Source organism: Lissotriton vulgaris, chromosome 7, assembly GCF_964263255.1.
Source record: "Lissotriton vulgaris chromosome 7, aLisVul1.2, whole genome shotgun sequence".
In the NCBI taxonomy this organism is placed as follows: domain Eukaryota; kingdom Metazoa; phylum Chordata; class Amphibia; order Caudata; family Salamandridae; genus Lissotriton; species Lissotriton vulgaris.
This window is the reverse complement of record NC_141695.1, coordinates 1,161,709,649-1,161,728,206: the sequence shown is the minus strand read 5'-3', so window position 1 is coordinate 1,161,728,206 and position 18,558 is coordinate 1,161,709,649. Positions and strand designations below refer to the sequence as shown.

Below are 18,558 nucleotides of genomic sequence, written 5' to 3'. Positions count from 1 at the left end.
CAAAACCCCACGCCACAGGCAGACATATACCATAGCCTGAAGGCATTCAATGTGGGAAACAACACATGTGGTAAACAATGTCCGGAAACGGAGTGCCTCCCAACCTCCAAAACCAAGGAGCGTGGCCAAGGGCTTCTCAGTCAATGTCATAGCTGATCATCAACTACGGGGTGTGGACCCAAATGTGTGCCAAGGCTGTCAATACCTGTGTCGCAGGAACTCAGTCATCTTTCCTCAAGGATGTTCGGATCCATGCGGCTGGTCCCCGGATGGACCATCATGATCTAAGACAAAGCTCCACCTCTCAAGCCAGTCCCAGGCCTCCTCCAGGGACAGGAAGAACAGTGACTTACCATCGGAATGCACATGCAGCTTTGCTGGGAAGAGTATGGCATATTTCAGATTGTGACCCCGGAGAGCTCGTTTTACTTCCAGGAAGGAGCGATGTTTCTGCTGCACTTTGTAGGTGAAGTCTGGGGAAAAAGGTGACATTTGAGTTCTCGAATGTTAGAGGGCTACTTCTCGCTGCTTGAAGGATGATGTCCCGGTCACACAAATTGAAGATTAGCGCCAGGATGGGATGCGGCGGAGCGCCCGGCCTCGGAATGCCACCAGGCACCCTGTGGGCGCACTCTACGGAGAAATAGTTTGAGAGGGACCGGGGTTGGAGATGATTTTGGATCAGGTCTTCGACCAACAGGGCAGCTGCCTGATCCTCCACTTGTTCAGGAACCCCCAGGATGCGCACGTTGTTTCTTCTCACGCGCCCTTCGTAATCTTCCAGTCGAGCCTCCAGATCGGACGTCTGGGTCTGCAGTTGCTTGACCGTAGATTCCAGCCGTGTCATGGATTGCGTGAGTGTGGTGATAGAGCCCTTATTCACCTTGACCCTCTCCCCCATATTCCTCAGGTCGGCCCGGATAAGGTTGACATCGATAGATACAGTGTCAATCTTGAGTTCCAATACTGTACGGACTTCCTGGACCCCTTCCATAATATCTGATAACGTTGGGCCGCCATCTTCAGATTGTTGCTTTGCCGCCACACCATCCCGCCTCTCCTCTGGGTCTTCGGGCCTGGAATGGGCAAATTTGGACAGTCTTAGCATAGCTGATGCTTTGGAGCCCCTAGATGTGGCGCTCAAGGAGTCCAGAAAACCAGGGAAGCTGCCAATTACAGTCTTGTAAAGATCTCCCAGCCCCCAGCAGAGTCAGAGGGCAAACTTGAGGAAAGGACGAGTAGGACCTAAAACAGTTTGCCCTTGTTAAATTTAGCTTGCATATGCAAGCGGTCAAATTGATTTTTCGTGTCGTGCACTTTAACTCACTTTGGTATAGTATATACAGAGCCAGCCTCCTACAAGCACTTATTGTGCCACCCTTAGAGGCCCTGTACCATTACATTCACACACTGCCTTTGCAGGCTGTGTGTGTGCCATGCCTACAACCCAATGCCCTGGCATAGATTTGTCACCCCTCTAGCTGGGTGCACTATACCAGGGGTGAGGGTACAGGTGCATGAGCCCTGTACCTCCTACAGTGTCTGCCCATTCCTAGACATTGTAAGAGCTGTGCTGCCAGTAAGAGTATATAGTGCTGGGAGGTTGTCCTTACGAACACCACAGCACCGTAATGGCTACACTGAAGACTCAGAAGTTTGGTATCAAACTTCTCAGCACATTAAACCCATACTGATGCCAGTGTGAGATTTAATGAAAAATACACACAGAGGGCATCTCAGAGATGGCCCCTGAAAAACGATCTACCACTAGTGACCAGGCTAAGTGGCTGCTTTCAGCTGCCACCACCAGACATGTTTCTGGACCCTGTGACGAGAGCCTGCTCCTCTCGGGGGCCTGAACAATGCACATCCCGGAACGAGATGCCAAGCCTCCTCCCCCAGGATGGACCAGGTCCATGAAGGGGAAGCTTCAAAGGCTTGCTGCCTTTGTGAGGTTCCCCAGACCACTTGCTGCTTTCAGCAACTGATCCCCCACTGATTCTTATTCCCACTTTGGGTGGGAGAACCTGCGGGAAAAACAGGTGAGGAAGAGAGGTGTGCCCACCTCTGCCAACTCCACTCCTAAGGTGGCGCAGGCGAGGTGAAGCACAACTCAGTCCCCGCCATCTTGCAGATGAGGGGACCCAGGCAATTAGGGTGAGGCTCATGCCCCCTACCACTAGAGGGTGGCATAATAAAGGGCGTAATTTTTGGAAAAAGTGTCAGGCCCCTGCAATTGGGATGAAAGAACTCAGACAGGGAAAATACTGCTTGGAAAAGCGGAAACACTGGGCACGGTGTGTTTTACATTTGGCTGGCATGCCAACTCCAGACACGTTAATTACTCAATCGGTTAAAACACAAATACTAATTCAGAATACGTATAAACAGTTTATTTTCTTATTAATGGTTTGGTTTTGGGAAAGCAGAGGGCACGGATGAAAGAAAATATAGTATTGACATATGATTGTGACCTAAATAGAGAACTTATAATGACCCATTGAAAAATTTACGCATTAATGCATAGTTCAACCTAACGCCATCAGGATAGTGGTAACCTTCTTTTTTGCTACCTACGTAATGCATACATCAATATTGTGCAACCACTTGGCAGGAAGATTCTTAACACCCGTTGAGAGGCAATTGGACGTACTGCAGGAAGGAAGAAATACTGATAGCATCTTGACGATCGCAATGATATCTATATTCATTGGATAAATAGAAGATTTAAGAAGAAGCCACCACATATCCGGGATAGAGACATTGTTTGTCTCATATTACTCGAGGACAGTGCTACAGTGCTACCTAGACACCTACGAGTAACCACTGTGACGGATTCCTGATGAAGGCCTAGCCGAAACACGTTGTTTGTCAACAAGCCGCCAGTCTCTGTGCATAAAGTTTTACGTGATTTATGGGTTTTAATATACACTTCTTTTGACTAAAGTTGAAAAAAGAGAAAAAAAATGTGTGTATGAATGAATCGAAATTGTGTCAATCTCGCTACTTGAAACACAGATTCATGATAGCATATGAAATGTACCAACTGTCAAAGGGAGAGAATACATGTGGTTCATAATTTAGTATTAAGATTGTAAATATATTTATCTTTATCTATACATGATTAAAAAAAATTCTACAAAAAAAATAAGAATATTAATAAGAAAATACTAAACTGTTTATACTGGTTCTGTATTAGTATTTGTGTTTTCACTGATTGAGTAATTAACGTAGTCTAGAGTTGGCATGCCACCCTAATGTAAAATACACCGTGCCCGATGTTTCCGCCTTTCCAAGCAATAATAGGAGGTGTATCCACTCTAGGGAAGGGACACATTGGGCCCAACCTTTTACGTACTTGTAACTCTCCTAAATCTAGTTTTTAGGGCACCCCTGAACCTTGCTTCCTCATACAAGAAACCAGAAGAAGAAAAGGACCGAACAGCTGTGCCAAAGCTAACAAGTGGAGGACGCCTACTGACTTGGCCCCAGCCCTACTGGACTGTCCCCACGTCGTACCTGGAGAAGCGAACCCCTGGTGTGTTCTGCAGCCAGCAGCATCAAAAACCAGAGGACCTTCCCTGCCTTCAAAAGAAAAGACTGTCTCCAGTGAACACCAGATTTGTTCACCAACAGACTCCAGCACCGGCAGGATCCACAAGTCTGCACCACTCTGTACCGGACGCCCACGGCCTGAGTTCGAGTGGCCCGACACCAAGAGGAGGTCTCACCGGTGATCCTGACCAGAGGTCCGGGGACCCCTGACCTGCCTCAACTTTGAAACCTCCAGCCGACACCTGCAGCCTCAAACCGGAAGGTCCCTCCAACCGTGACCAGGAGCTGGTAAGAAGATCCGACCCCAAAAAGCACCCCTACACCCAACGCCCCAAGACCTTGGGTGACCCAACCAAATAGTGCATAACCAACCCCCAGCATCCCAGCTTAACTCAAGTAGTGGTCGTACCCAGAAGACCTTCATCCCTGAGCCTGCAGTGCTTTTGCAAACTGGAGACTCCCCATTGAAAGCTGCAGGGCGCCCGATGCCAAAATAGCATTCTGCACCCGGCAGCCCCAGTGCTGTTGAAGGTGCACCTTTTGTGCTGGCTTAAACCCCCATTTTCCCTGAGCTTAAGTCCGGCAGCTTTGCTCTCACAACCCAGGGTCAAGGATGCATGCTTGTTACACCCTCAGCAGCACTAGGGTGGCCAGGTAGAGTGCTGAGGCCCAATGTTAGCCAATGGGGATGGGGGCCTCCGGTTGGTGGCTGCTGATAGAAGGAGGCCAGGAGGGTACAGTCCTGGCTTCCAGAATCAGTCCGCCACTGCTTTGGGCCCCACATCGGATGGTTGCATGAGTGTGTGTGGTGGGAGTGGGGCCCAGGCATGGAGGAAGTTCGGTCGGGCTGACGCAGGCAAGGCTAGACCAGGCCTAGGTGACTCCCTGAACCTTCAGGCCCGATCCTCCAGGCCCTCCTGTGATTATATCCGGAAAGACTGACTGCATCAGGTAACCTTGGGGCGGCCATGGCGTAGATAGAGGGTGCCTGCTTGGCAGAGGTCCCGGTAGCGGCAGTTGATGAGGCAGCCGCGTTGCCGGAGCAGTCCTGCACCCAGGTACTATGCCCGTCTCATCCAGAGACCCAGAAGGGGTCGGGGTCAGCAGTGTGGTGGTAGCTCACAGAGGCCCCTGAAGCCAGGGATGTCGCAGCTCCGTGATCTGGGGCTTCACACAGGTCTCGAGTCCAGTCTCTGTGCAGCAATTTCACTGTGCATTGTTTGTTTTTGTTTTCCCCTTGGGCTCCGGCTTTCCCTGCGGCCAGAGTGAGGCCGGTCGGCGTCCGAGGAGAAGTGGCCCGGGCACCGCGTGTTTGTTGAAAGCCGCCGAAGACCCCTTGTGTCAGGAGCACCGTAATGCTGTGGGCTAGGGCTACACATATGTCGTTAGTCCTCATGACTGTGCACCTGGTTTGCTGCTTGGGCTCCTCGTCTGACTCTTGATTCTTTAGCCTCACCACCAGGGGCTGTTTCGGAGGATACTGGTATTGCACCGGGGGCTCCAGCGGCTGTCAAAGGTCAGGGAGCAGATAGCCCACGTAGTAGGTGAGGCGGAGAGGCAGGTCATTGAGCCCCCGCAATGATATTGGTGCTGCTACTGCCGTCTGGGGCCTGTCTTAGCGCGGAGCTTCAAGATCAAACAGCGATCTTCCTTTGTGGCCAGACAATGCCCCCCGTTTTTGTTTTAAAAAGAACTTAGAGATGAATCATAGTTCTTCATTATCTGTATGAGAAATGATGTGTGCTTAAAAGTTGGAGGTGAAGAATAGTTTTGTTCTGAATTTGTTTTTGTCAATGTTTTGAGAGATTCACATAACTTGCCCTGAAATCTGTTAAGTGGTGAGCTGTGGAGGAATTAGAAAAATGGTTTCTTCAGTACGCAGTGCAACTGCGCAGCGCGTATGCTCCTTAAGATTCCGAATCGCCAATCAGCGAAACCAGCTCTTACCACCCTCCACTGGCTCCCCATACAGGAGATAATTAAGTTTAAGGCTGTCTGTATTGCACACAAGACATTAGCAGGGAAGGGACTGTCTATAAATCGCTCCATTAGCTCGCCCCACTGCTCGAACAGAGGCTTGCGCATGGACAATCGCTGTCTCGCCGTAGATCCTAGAATAAAAAAGGTGAAAAGTGGTGGCCGTGTGTTCTCCTATAACGCTGCTAGGTTGTGGAATACCCTCCACATTCTTACTGAACCCAATCATTTGACTTTTCGGAAATCCCTCAAAACATGGCTTTTTCCTTAATGTTGCTTAGTAGTTTTCACCGTTTGTGCTGCAATTAGTGCTGGGATGCCCTCGGGTAGCTACGCGCTTAATAAATGTTTCATTCATTCATTCATTCATAAGTAAAGTAGCATCTGAGCATCCTTCATTGACCTTCACTAAACTTGTTTCTAACATTTATCCAGACTGAGGAAGAAAACCGGTGTGGAGAAAATAAGAAACCAAAATTAGAAGAAAAGAACTCAGCAAGCCAGAAGGCATCCAGTAACCGAGAGTAAGTATCAGGCCGAAAATTGACATTTTGTTCTGTCTGTTGTCCCTCATTCATTCCGGTTGTCTGCATACATGAACCTTTTAAGTGAGTTTGCCAGCCATCAGACCATACAATGTGTTCAGATAAATGTATTTACTTAGAAGGTAACCATGTGTCAGCATAATGATAGTAAAGCAAATTTGTGATCATCTTTTGTTGAAGACTTTTGGGCTGGCAGGTTTAAAAATAATTTGTCCAAAGTTGGCTCTAAGCCAATCATATTGGAAATGGAGCAGGGCAGAAAAGGCACATTCTTGATGTCTTCTGTGACTGAACTCTTACTCTACCAAAATAGAAATTTCCACAGATACACAGAGATTGAGTAAGGGTAACTTATTTGGCTTTCGGAGCCATGGCATGAGCCATATGAGAAAAGCATATAGGTTCTGCGTAACAATTTAGTAAATGACAGTCCATTGTTACATTGCCTTACCTATTTTGATAAATTAAAGTAGTGTGGTAGTTCCCACTGTGTCCCAAAGTTATTACCAATTCCAAATACCTCTGTTGGTACTGGTTGTAGGAAAGTTTCCCTTTTTGCATGGTTGCTCCCCACTGTTTGACTGATCTTGATGCTCTTTGACTAAGTGTGCCCTTTGTTCGTGCCCACCAGGGCCTATGTTAATTCCCTATTACTGTACTGTTGCAAACCCAAATTGGCAACTCTGTGGCCACATGTAAGTTCATTAGAACAGGTAGGATAGGTACCAAGGGCCCTGTGACCGGCACAAACACTCACTCACTCACTCACTCACTCTCTTTTGATGTGTACCATGCCTACTGCCTCTGGTATAGGTAAGCCACCCCTCTAGCAGAGTGCAGTAAACCACTGGTGATGGTACAGATGCATGAGCCCTGACCCCTACAATGTCTAGGTCTATTCTTAGACATTGTAATTGCAGTAAAGCCATAAAGAGTACATGGTCTGGGAGTTTGTCATTACGAACCCCACATCACCTTAATGGCTTTACTGAACTCTGGGAAGCTAGGTACCAAACTTATCAGCACATTAAACCCACACTGATACCATTGTGGGATTAAATGCTAAATGCAGTCAGAAGGTATCTTAGAGATGCCACCCTCAGACATGTTTCTGGACCCCTGGGTCGAGAGCCTCTCACTCTGACACTGGGAAAAAAGCACATCCTGGACAGAGGTGCCAACATCCTCCTCGAGGATGGGGAGGGTTCACGAGGGGGAAGCTTCAGAGGCTTGCCACTTTTGTGAGCTGACTCAGCCATTTGCTGCTCCCAGAATTTGGCCCCCACCGGTTCTGACCCCCACTTTGGGTGGGAGAATCGACTGGAAAACCAAGATCAGAGGAGAGGTGTGCCAACCCCACCCCTTAAGTGGGGGAGGCGAGGCGAAGCATAACTCTCAGTCCCAGCAGTCTTGAAGATGGGGTATTCAGCCAACCCGAGTGAGGCTTTTACCCCCTTCCCACTGGAGGGTGTCATAAAAAGGTGTGTACCCATCCCATAGAAGGGATCCATTGGTCCCAACTTCTACCTACCTGAAACACCCCTAAATTTAGTATTTAGGGGTAACTTGGCCCAGCCCTACCGGTCTGTCCCCACCGCATCCTGCTCCAGTGAAATCCCGGCATGTCCAGCAGCCCCCAGAACCCAGAGGACCTGCCCTCCCTTCCCTAACAAGACTGTCTGCCCTAGTGCCGCTAAGGGTGCTCTTTGAGTGCATCCTTGACCCCGGGGCAACCCTTGTTCTACCCCAGAAACTCAACTCCCAAGAACTAACCTTTAAACTGATAACTTAATTTCCGCCCATAGGATTGCATTTACTGGTTTTCTGTGAAAAAAGTTCTAAGTGTGGAGTTGGAAATTATATGTTTTGATGATAAACTGATTTATTTACCTTTTATCTAGGAAATGTCCCAGTGTGGTATCTAGGCATACCACACTGAGTAAGTAAAGTAATCTGAAAAGTAACATCACAATAAATTCAACTATTTCTAAACATTTCCCCTACATGTAACCAAGCCAAATTGCATTCAAATGCATTCAGTTGTATTCAACTGCATTATTCTGGCAAAGTACATAACTGTACCAAGTTCTGTTTGGATCTTGAAATCAAATGCAACAAAATAATATTTTATCCTAACAAAATTCGTCTGAGTTTAGTCTTTGAATATGTGACATTTCTTGCCTGAGTGTGTACAATAAATGCTTAACACTACCCTCTGATAAAGCCTTACTGCTCGCCCACACTACCACAAATAGAGAGTAAGATACTATCTACTTTAATCTATGTAAGCCTTTGGGGGTCTACTGGATTCTGTACACACTATACTTTACATCTGAAAGAGACAGTTATAGATTCCTTACCTTAGAATTACCCCCAGGCGTCTGGCTGGATCTGTAAAAAAAATTCTTAACAGTACCCCTGCACGTCATTGGGTGGCGTTGGTCGACTCTGCATCAGTCGTTGGCATCATGGAAGCCCAGATGACGCTGCAGTGTCTGACGCCGCAGTCTGACGCCAGCCTTGCGCTGATCCAGAGAGAGCTACCCCAGTAACTTTTTGACTAACTTTTTTCTACGTTTTGTTGTCTTCTTTTTTGAGTCTATCGACTGCTGGTGCAAGAGGAATATGCCAACGCCGAACTGGGTTCAAGCCATGCATCTCCTGTCACAGGCTGATGTCTGTGATGTATCTGCACCTCATGTGCTTTTGGTGTCTGGAGCGCAACCACGACCTGAAGTCGTGCTCCTCCTGCCGGGCCATGAATTGTAAGTCTTTGCGGGAGCGGTCCCGAAAGCTATTGGAGGCCCTGCGGTCAGCTCTGAGTTGTTCCCAGTCTCGTTCGAGAGGAAGGTCTTGAGATCGTTCGCAGAGGCGTCACACAAGTCTTCGAGGTCTTCGGGTAAGTCCAAGTAGAAGAAGGCGAAGAAGCACCAGCAGTCTTCGCCTTCTCCCCGTAGGCCGACTAACACGACGCAGGACCGGGAGCATCGTCGTTTAAAGGCGCCGTCTCCGGTGCCTGATTCATGGACGACTCCGCACCCGCCCCCTCATTTCTGGGAGCTAGAGCGTCCCCTGCCCAACTTTGTACATTTTACAAAGCCTTCCATCCCATCTTTGGGCAACCAGAGTACGCGGGCGTGCCTTCGGTCTCCACAGAGCCAGTCGGGGGTTGTGGGCCTTCGATGCCGGCTGCTTCGGCTCTGGCGCCAGAGAGCACAGTGGGTCCGGTCCTGGATCCGCATCGTTGCCGGTCGATCTCACTCAACATTCCCCGGCGCTAATCCCGACACCGCCGCCCCCGTCTGCGCCATCCCCATCCTCACCTCGGAGATGGACCTGGAGCAGGATCGATGTTTGTTCTGACGCTGGAGGGTACTTCTGTTCCCCTCGTAATCCCTGATGTTCCTTTTCGCCCAGATGGCGGTGGTGAGGATTGGGAGGAGTTGCTGGACCCTTTAGCAGACCCGGTTAAGAGCCGGATTGGCGAGAAGACCATGGTGACGCCAGTGGTCTGGACACTTCTCTAGACCTTGGCATGCTTTCTCCCCTTATCGTGGGTAAGGAAGAGAGAGTGTCCTATGCTGCAGTGGTGCGAAAAGCAGCTGAGGCCTTGGGCCTAGAGCTCCCTTTTGGTGGCAGTCAGGCCTAACTTCCTGACAGTGCTTCAGCCTGCGGCAACCTCCTCTGAACCCTTACTGCGCTTCAATGAAGCACGATTTTCCATCGCCTGGGCGACCCAGTTTTCCAACACCCATCCCCGAGAGCTTCGTGGTCCAAGCCTCTTTTTCCAAGGGCGGGTTCCCTTCTGCTCCCTCAGATAGGGAATCCAAGAAGCTGGATCAACTTGGGAAGCGCATGTTGTCTTCCTCCAGCTTGGCACTGCGGTCCATGAATACTGCATGTCTCTTGGGCTGATACTACCAAACCATCTGGGATACGGTTGTGCAGGTGCTGCCTCAGTGCCCTGACGAGGATCGGGCCATTCTCTCCCAGGCACTAGCAAATGGGAGAAATGCAGCAAACTTAACAATCCGATGTGAACTGTATACCACTGACTCACTCGGCAGAACGATTGCCACGTTGGTAGCCCTTAGGCGCTATGCCTGGTTGAGGATGTCTGGCTTTTGAAGGGATGTCCAGGCTACCTTGCTGGACATGCCTTTTGATGGCCATCTCTTTTTGGCGACAAAGCAGATTTGGCACTGGAGCTCTTTAAAGATTTTAGAGCTGCGGCCAGATCCTTGGGCCTCGCTGTGCCTTATCTCCCACTCCAGTCTGCTTTTAGGCCCTTTCGTGGTCTCCGACGGAGCTCGGACTCCACATCTACCAGTTGGAGGTCTGGGCAGTCCACGTGGCACTGAAAGCATTCCTTCCCTCCCTCAAGGGGAAAGTGGTGCAGGTGTTCACAGATAATACCACCACCTTGTGGTACTGCAACAAACAGGACAGGGTAGGGTCGTGGACTCTAGCAAGAGGCTCTTCGTCTTTGGACGTGGCTGGAACATCAGGGCGTGACCCTGGTGGTTCAACACCTGGCAGGTCCTCTGAACACCAGGGTGGACGAACACAGCCGTTAGTGCCTGGTAGATTACGAATTGCGTCTTCACTCTGAGGTGCTGCAAGGTCTCTTTCAGTGGTGGGGAGAGCCTTGGTTAGATCTGTTCGCCACCGAAGAGAACGCGCAATGTCAGCAGTTTAGCGTGTTGGAGTTTCTAAGGTGGCACTTGCTCAGCAACTCTTTAGGTCTCAAGTGGATCTGCGGCCTCCAGTATGCCTTTCTGCCTGTACCACTTCTGCCCTGAGTGCAGAAGAAAATCAAGCGCGACCGGGCCCAAGTCTTTCTTGTGACTCTGGATTGGGCAAGAAGAGTCTGGTACCCTGATCTCATGAGCATGGCCATCGGTCCTCTGATCAGACTGCCCCTTTGGGAGGATCTTCTGCCGCAGCAACAGGGGACGGTCCTCCACCCAAACCTGTCCAACCTCCACCTCCTTGAGTGGAGATTGAGTGGCGGCAGTTGACCGCTTTTGACCTTCTGCCCAAAGTCTGTAATGTCATCTTGTCAGCCAGGTGTCTCTCCACTAAAACATTATATACCTGTCTATGGAATAAGTTTGTGGCATGGTCAAATGTGATCTGAGCAACTGTTTAATAAATATGTTGTGGCATGGTGCAGAGCAAAGGCTGCGTATCCTCTTTCTGCCCCTCTTTCCGAGGTTCTTTTGTTCATCCTTTCCTAGGCCCAGCAGGGCTCTGCTCTGGGCACTCTCAAAGGCTTTCTTGCAGCTATTTCTGCTTTCCTTCGGCTACCAGATAAGCGGTTTGTGTGCAAAGTTGCAGTAAAGGGGAGGCAACCATTAATTGACAGTAATTGACAATAGGGTTATGGGTGAGCCCTTTCTGCCAGGGGCATCATTAGTGCAGGGTGAGGTGGTGCATGGCTCGAGAGATAATTCAATATTCAATATTTTTTCCGCAAAGAAGGGGGCAAATTCTTCACAGTGCTCATAAGGGTTGTTATTTGAATGCTGGGGGAAGGAATAGGTTTGTTGTTTGATGATGGTGAATAGGTCTTAAGGTCTGTGCCTATACCCGTCAAGTTGATCTCGGAAGAAGGCGTATTTTTTTTTTGATAATGTGTTTTCTGTACTTTTGGCTTTCAGCATGGAGGAGCAAGAGATTGGATTTCAATAGCTGTTGTCTCTAGTTTCTTCCAGCTAAACGTAGTTGTCGCCTTTTATTGTCAAGGTCTTTGTTGAACTAGGCTCTGGGGGGATCTTTCTAGATTTTATTGAGTTTCAGAGGGGTGATTGTTTCAACGAGCTCTGTCATTTTTGTGTTTTAGTGGGTAGTGAGGTCCTCGGCGGATGATAGGCCAGGAGGAGTTAAGATTTGGGTACTGATAAAAGCTTCTATTTCCTCTTCGGGGATTAGTTGGATGTTTCTTATCCAGCGCTTGGGACAGCTGCATTGGAGAGAATGGTGATGATTGAAATTTAGATCGAAGAGAGTTTGATAGTGATCTGACCAGTCGGATGGTAGGATAGAGTGCAGAGATAGTGTGTTGTGCTTGCAGGTGATTACGTCAAGTGTGAAGCCCTCGTTGTGCTTTCGCACGTTGCAATGTTGAGTGAGATTGTTCACTTACAAGAGGGTGGAGAGGGCCTGTACTGTAGGGTCTTTAGTGTTGTTCAGGTGCAAGTTTAGGTGTCCTAATATAATGGTGATGCTGTTTTTTAGTGAGGTTTGTGATATTAGGCCTGCTAGGTCTTCAAGAAATTATGTTGTAGGTAGGTATCCACTATATCAGTGGCATGCTTGATTGCTGATCTTCAGTTTATAAGAATTCTGCAAGCCGTGGGTGTAGGTCTCTGTTCAGAATGGTTGAGTTGGATGGTGATAAGCTGGGAGAGCGGCCTGGGAAGGCGGGAGGTGTTCAAGCTCCTGTTAGAGCTAAGGACAGCTGGGATTTTGAGGAGAGAGGATTTGCTGGGTGTAGGAAGCTGGCTCTTTATATACTATACCAAAGTGAGGTATAGTGTGCACAGAGTCCAGTGGAACCCACAATGTAGGCAGAGGTAAAGTAGATGGCAACTTACTCTCTATTTGTGATAGTGTGGTCGAGCAGTAAGGCTTTATCAGAGGACAATGTTAAGCATTTGTTGTACACACTCATTCAGCAAATTAATTCACACACTCAAAGACTGAACTTCAGACCAATTGTTTCTGTATAAAAAATATTCTTTGTAATTTTATTTCCTAGAACCAAGCAAGCCTGGCACAGATAAGTGGTAAATACTTTGCAGTAAATATACAGTTCTAACAAAGTTTGGATCGTAATTGTAATGCACTTTGTTTTGATTTACAGTTCTGTTACTGAGAAATGCAATCCTTTGGAAATACAGTACATATACTTTGAATGGGCTTTTTAGTAAAATAACCAGTACATTACTTTCAGATTACACAGTGTAGTATACCTGGATAATACAGTTGTAAAAGGATTTTAGATTTTCCAAAAGTCAATGTTGTCCTCTGTAGGAAAATAGTGTTATCGGTTCAAAGGTAAGTACTTTGTTGTGGAGGTTGATTTCCTTGGGTTAGACTCAGGGGTCCCCCAGGGTCAAGGGACACTCTTGTTACACCCTCAACAGCACTAAGGCGGCAGGGTGCAGAGTGCTGAGGCCCAATGTAATCCAATGGGGATAGGGGGCCTCCGGTTGGTGGCCTCTGACGAGCAGGCCACAGGGTTGTGGGAACAAAGCTCCTGGACGTAAGCTCAGGGCAAATGGGGGGTTTCAGCCAGCACAAAAGATGCACCCTCAGCAGCTAGCTTAAATCCAGTGGCAAAGTGAGCAAGGGACCCATGTCTGGGCATACCCTGCCAACTTAGGGCGAACAAAGCAAACACAAGGAGATGATGAACCGAGCGCTGACACTTTTCAGACACTCACCCCCAGTCACAGATCTGGGTTGAATCAATCATCGTTCTTTAGCTCATTTCGCCACCCCAGTTCAGACACAGTTATATTTCTTCACCCTAAGTTGGCAGGGTGTTCCCAGACGTGGGTCCCTTGCTCACTTTGCCACTGGATTCAAGCTAGCCTGGCTGATGAGGGCGGTTAGCCTGAAACCGGTCCCAGGATGCTTGTTTTCGGTCTATGGAAGACATGGCTTGGTAGTTCGCTCTGGACTGTTCCCATGAGGCAAAGGGTCAAGAGTGATTTGCATATAGCTGTGTCTGAACTGGGGTGGCGAAGTGAGCTAAAGAACGATGATGGATTCAACCCAGGTCAGTGACTGGGGGTGAGTGTCTGAAAAGTTTCAGCGCTACGCCCATCATCTCCTCCTTGTGTTTGCTTGACCGTGTATTATCACTAGAAATAGGAGGGCACCAGGTCACCTCAACTGTCTCATCCAGGCCATACCATTTTGAGGTGGGCCCTCCGGTACAAAATTATCATGTTTGCTGAGTAACTCCCAGGGGTGGACAACAACTTAGCAGATCTCGTCCGGAGGAGGCAACAACAGGTCCACAAGTGGCAACGCCACCCGCAAGTCCTGCTTCCATGCGTCTGACTTTAGGGGTCAACCACAAATAGATCTGTTCGTCACGGCAGAAAACTCAAAATGCCCAAACATTTGATCTAGGTTCCCGCACTGGCAACCAGGGGCAACACTATGGACGAATTGGTCCGAGATATTTGGTTATGCTTTCCCGCCTCTCCCACTGCTTCAGTTTGTGATTCGCATACTTCGGCAGACATCTCTCACACTCATCCGAATAGCTCCCACATGGGCACGACAACCATGGTTCACCACATTGCTTGATCTCTCAGTAGCTCCTCACAAGATGCAGCTTAACAGCCAGGACCTTCTTACGCACATCCAGGGAGAAGTTAGACACCCGGACCCCAGGTCCCTCAACCTTGCGATTTAGCTTCTGAAGTCCTAGAGTTTGGCTATTTAAAGTTAACACAACCTTGTATGCACAATCTGAAAGAGGCACGCAGGCCCATTACTCATGCCTGTTATGCTGCTAAGTGGAGAAGATTTTGAATTGCTAATATTTTTCCCTCAACCTGACTCCGTTACACAAAGGGAAAATCGAGCCCTCTTGTGTTATATTATCTGATCGAGACATCTAACTGCCGATTCCTTACCTTTGAATTTCCCAGGCGTCAGGCTGGACCCGGAAGACTTTTTTTCGAGCAATACCCTTGTACGCCGGTTGGTGGCATCGGTTGGCTCCGCGTGATGTCATCCACGCCAGAAGGGACTGTTACACATATATAAGCGCCATCACGTGCTTTGATATTTGTTCTTTAGCTTCCGCACCAGCTAGCGTAGATCCATGGAGAGAGGTACCCTCTGTCATTTTTGACAGGCTATTTCAAACATTTTGTCAAACAATTTTTGGTGTTTAGATTTTTTTCCAAACATATCGAAGAAGACTTATGGATTCAAACCTTGCAGTGCCTGTCATCGCGCCATGTTGGTGACTGATCCACACTTAATTTTCTCTGGTGCCTGGAGTGCGAACGCTACTCGAAGTCGCGCTCAGACTGCTGAGCCATGGCTCCGAAAGCTTTGAGGGAGCGTCCATTAAGCTGCTTGCTGCCTGCCACTCTGCACCAAGTCTGTGTCTTCGAAGGTCTCGTTAACTGTCCTGGTCTCGACTCTCTAGGCCTCGTTCTGTAGAACTTGTGCCTTAGTCTGCTCTTTGTTACCCTTCATTTCCAGGAGCCACTGCAACCCCAGCGCAGCTTAAACAATTTCTTGACACCATGTGCCTCGTATTTGGGCAACCTGACCCTCCCAGCCCACCTTCAGGCCCCTGAGGCTCAAAGGGAGCTCTGTCAGGTTCTGTGCTGGCAGTTCCAGTGCTGATACCCCCCAATGGACCCGGACTGGCGTCGGTTATGCCACTGCGACCTTCTCTCACGCCGAGGCTCCTGGCACCCCCTGCGATGCCCACGCCATTCTTATCCCCACGACCTGGTCGGATGAGCGCCTACTGATTACGATTCAGGTGCAGATGGCAGCCTTGGATCCTAGGTTGGTTCCTAAGCCTTTTTTTAAGGGCTAGGAATGGTGCAAGATTAGGAGGGATCGCTTGACCAACCTGAGCACACAATGGACTGGCGTGGGGAATTGGGTGAGATCAGTGACCCTGGAGATATCTCTCCAGTTTCTGGCCTGCGCTTTCCCCCTACTGTGGTTATGGAGAAGGGAGCTTCATATGCTATGGTGGTGAGAACGCCAGCTGAGGTACTGGACCTTCAGCTCCTTTTAGTTGAAGTCCAGACAAACGACTTGACAGAGGTCCTCCAGCCTTGTCTCTCCTCCTCAGAACTCCTCCTTCCTTTCAACGAGGCCTTGACTGATGTGTGTAAGAAAGTGACTTTGCATATACTGGACCAAAGTAAGGTACAGTGTGCATAGAGCACACAGTCCCTAGAGGTTTGGCAGAGGCTAAAGGTAGATATAACCTTTACTCTCTAAAGTGGTAGCTTGGTCGAGCAGTAAGCTAGTATCAGAGGACAGTGTAAAGCATTTGTTGTACACACTCCGTCATCAGCAAATGGTCTCACACACTCAAGAACTGAACTCTAGGCCAATTGTTTTGTATCAAAATATATAGTGGTTTTATTTTAGAACCAAGAAGGTACCAAAATATACTTACTCAGAATTAGTTACTTTAGTTAAATACTTTTCAAATAGGCAAAAGACTTTTTGATTACAATAGTTACAGTTGTGAGAAAGTGCCATCTTTCTTGCATTGGTATGCCCCGACTTTTTGCTGAACTGCTGATGTGCTTTGACTGAGTGTGCCCTGGGCTCCTGCCAAACAGGTGTCCAGGGCCTGTGTTCCTTCCATAAAACTGTGTTAAAACTAAAACCCAATTGGCATCTCTGGCCACCTACCAACCCCTAGTAAATGGTACCCTAGGTACCCAGGGCATGGTGACCAGAGAAGACCCCTAAGGCTGCAGCACTTATTGTGCCACCCTTAGGGTCCCTGTACCCTGACACCCACACACTGCCTTAGCAGGCTGAATGTATAAGTACAGAACTAAACAGTCTCGACATGGCACACTGTGTGCCATGCCCTCAAAACCCACTGCCCTGGCATACATCAGCCACTCCACTAGCTGGGTGCCCTATGCCAGTGGTATGGGCACAGGTTCATGAGCCCAGTGCCCCTACAGTATCCAGGGCCATTCCTGGTCACTATGAGGGCCGTGATGCCATTAAGAGTATATGGTGCTGGGAAGTTGTCATTACGAACTCCACAGCACCATAATGGCTACACTGAAGACTGACAAGTTTGATATCAAACTTCTCAGCACATTAAACCCACACTGATGCCAGCGTGAGATTTAATGTAAAATGCACTACAGAGGGCATCTTAGAGATGCCCCCTGAAACCTAACCACCGCCCAGTGTCCTGACAGTGCGGCTGCAGAGGCTGCCACCACCAGACATGTTTCTGGACCCCTGGATCGAGGGCCTCCCGCTACAGAGGGCATCTTAGAGATGCCCCCTGAAACCTAACCTACAATCCACGTTGTGTCTGAGGGGCAGGCTGCCTAGGCTGCCACACAGCAGACATGTTGATGGCCCACAGGGATGTGTGATATGTCGACTCTTTGTTTAGCTCTGTACTTAGGCACTCAGCCTGCAAAGGCAGTGTGTGGGTGCCAGGGTACAGGGCCTCTAAGGGTGGCACAATAAATGCACAGTCGTTAGGGGTCTTCTCTGGTCACCATGCCCTGGGTACCTAGGGTACCATTTACTAGGGGCTGACAGGGGAAGGAACACAGGCCCTAGGTACCTGGTTGACAGGAGCCCAGGGCACACTCAGTCAAAGCCCATCAGCAATCAGAAAAAAGGGGGGGCATACCAATGCAAGAAAGATGGCACTTTCTCACAATTACTTGACCCAGAGTGCGAAGACTTTGATCCAGAAGAACGATGGCGATAGCTCCGCGACCGGTCCTTCGACCTCCCACAGGACCAGACCTCAAGCAACTTTCGGGACCGCTCCCACAAAGTCTTCGCGCCATGGCCCAGCAGTCGGGGCACGACTTGGGGTTGTGGTCGCACCCTAGGCAGTAGAGACATGTGGTGCGCGTCCATCATCAACCTCATCCAAAGACAGTCCCCGCAAGACTTGAAACCGGGTATCCCTACGACACTAGGAGTCAATCAACTCGAAAAAACTGACAAAAATCCACAAAAAACACAGTCAATAAAGGACTTTGGATACCACTCTCTCCGGACCTGCGCTTGCTGGTGCGGAAAAAGAACTGACGTCAGCATGTGAGGGCAGCGTCTAAGTAGCTGCTGCGACATCGTGGCAACCACGACGCCAATGACTGACGCCGAGCCGCACAACGCCAACTTCCGACGCGCAGGGGTACTGCTGACAAAAACTTTCCGGATCCAGTCGGACGCCTGGGGGTAATTCTAAGGTAAGGAATCTATCACTATGTGTTTTTTTCAGATTGATGCAATGTTTTGCCAGGGTGGTGGTGATGGCTGAGCCAGTCATGATCTTGAAGAGCCTGAATAGGAAGGGAGGAATGGACTGACCAGACCCAAGGGGTTAAAAGGAGCCACGCCCATGGCAGCGCAGAGGTTGATGAACATGCCCAGTCTTGTGGTTGGTGGAGCTGAAAATCCCTTCTGTGACCATGAAAGGCAGACAGGGGACGGGTGGCAACTGAGAAGCCCAAGGACTTGGCCTTGGCATGTGAGTCCTTAAAGCTCTCTATGGCCATATCTGCCTTGTCTCAGAAGAGACTGCTTGTAAGAGAATGACCTGAGCCTCCTCCAGGACCTGTGGCAGCACTTGTACAACTGCTTCCCACAAGGAGTGAGAGTAATGGTCCAATAGGCATGCAGTGTTCACCAACTGCAATGCAAAGCTGGCGGAAAAACACATTTTCTTGCCTCAACTATCCAGCCTCTTGGATTT

The 18,558-nt window shown here is 49.1% G+C and overlaps 1 protein-coding gene across 1 annotated transcript in view; it reads left to right on the top strand.

The window, feature by feature from the left end:
• AFF4 (ALF transcription elongation factor 4) overlaps positions 1–18,558 on the top strand; it is a 798,699-nt gene that overhangs the window by 490,663 nt on the left and 289,478 nt on the right. Inside the window, exon 14 of the mRNA XM_086931629.1 lies at positions 5,968–6,056. Within this exon, the coding sequence (XP_086787755.1) occupies positions 5,968–6,056 (89 nt within the window). The remainder of the gene's footprint in view (positions 1–5,967; positions 6,057–18,558) is intronic.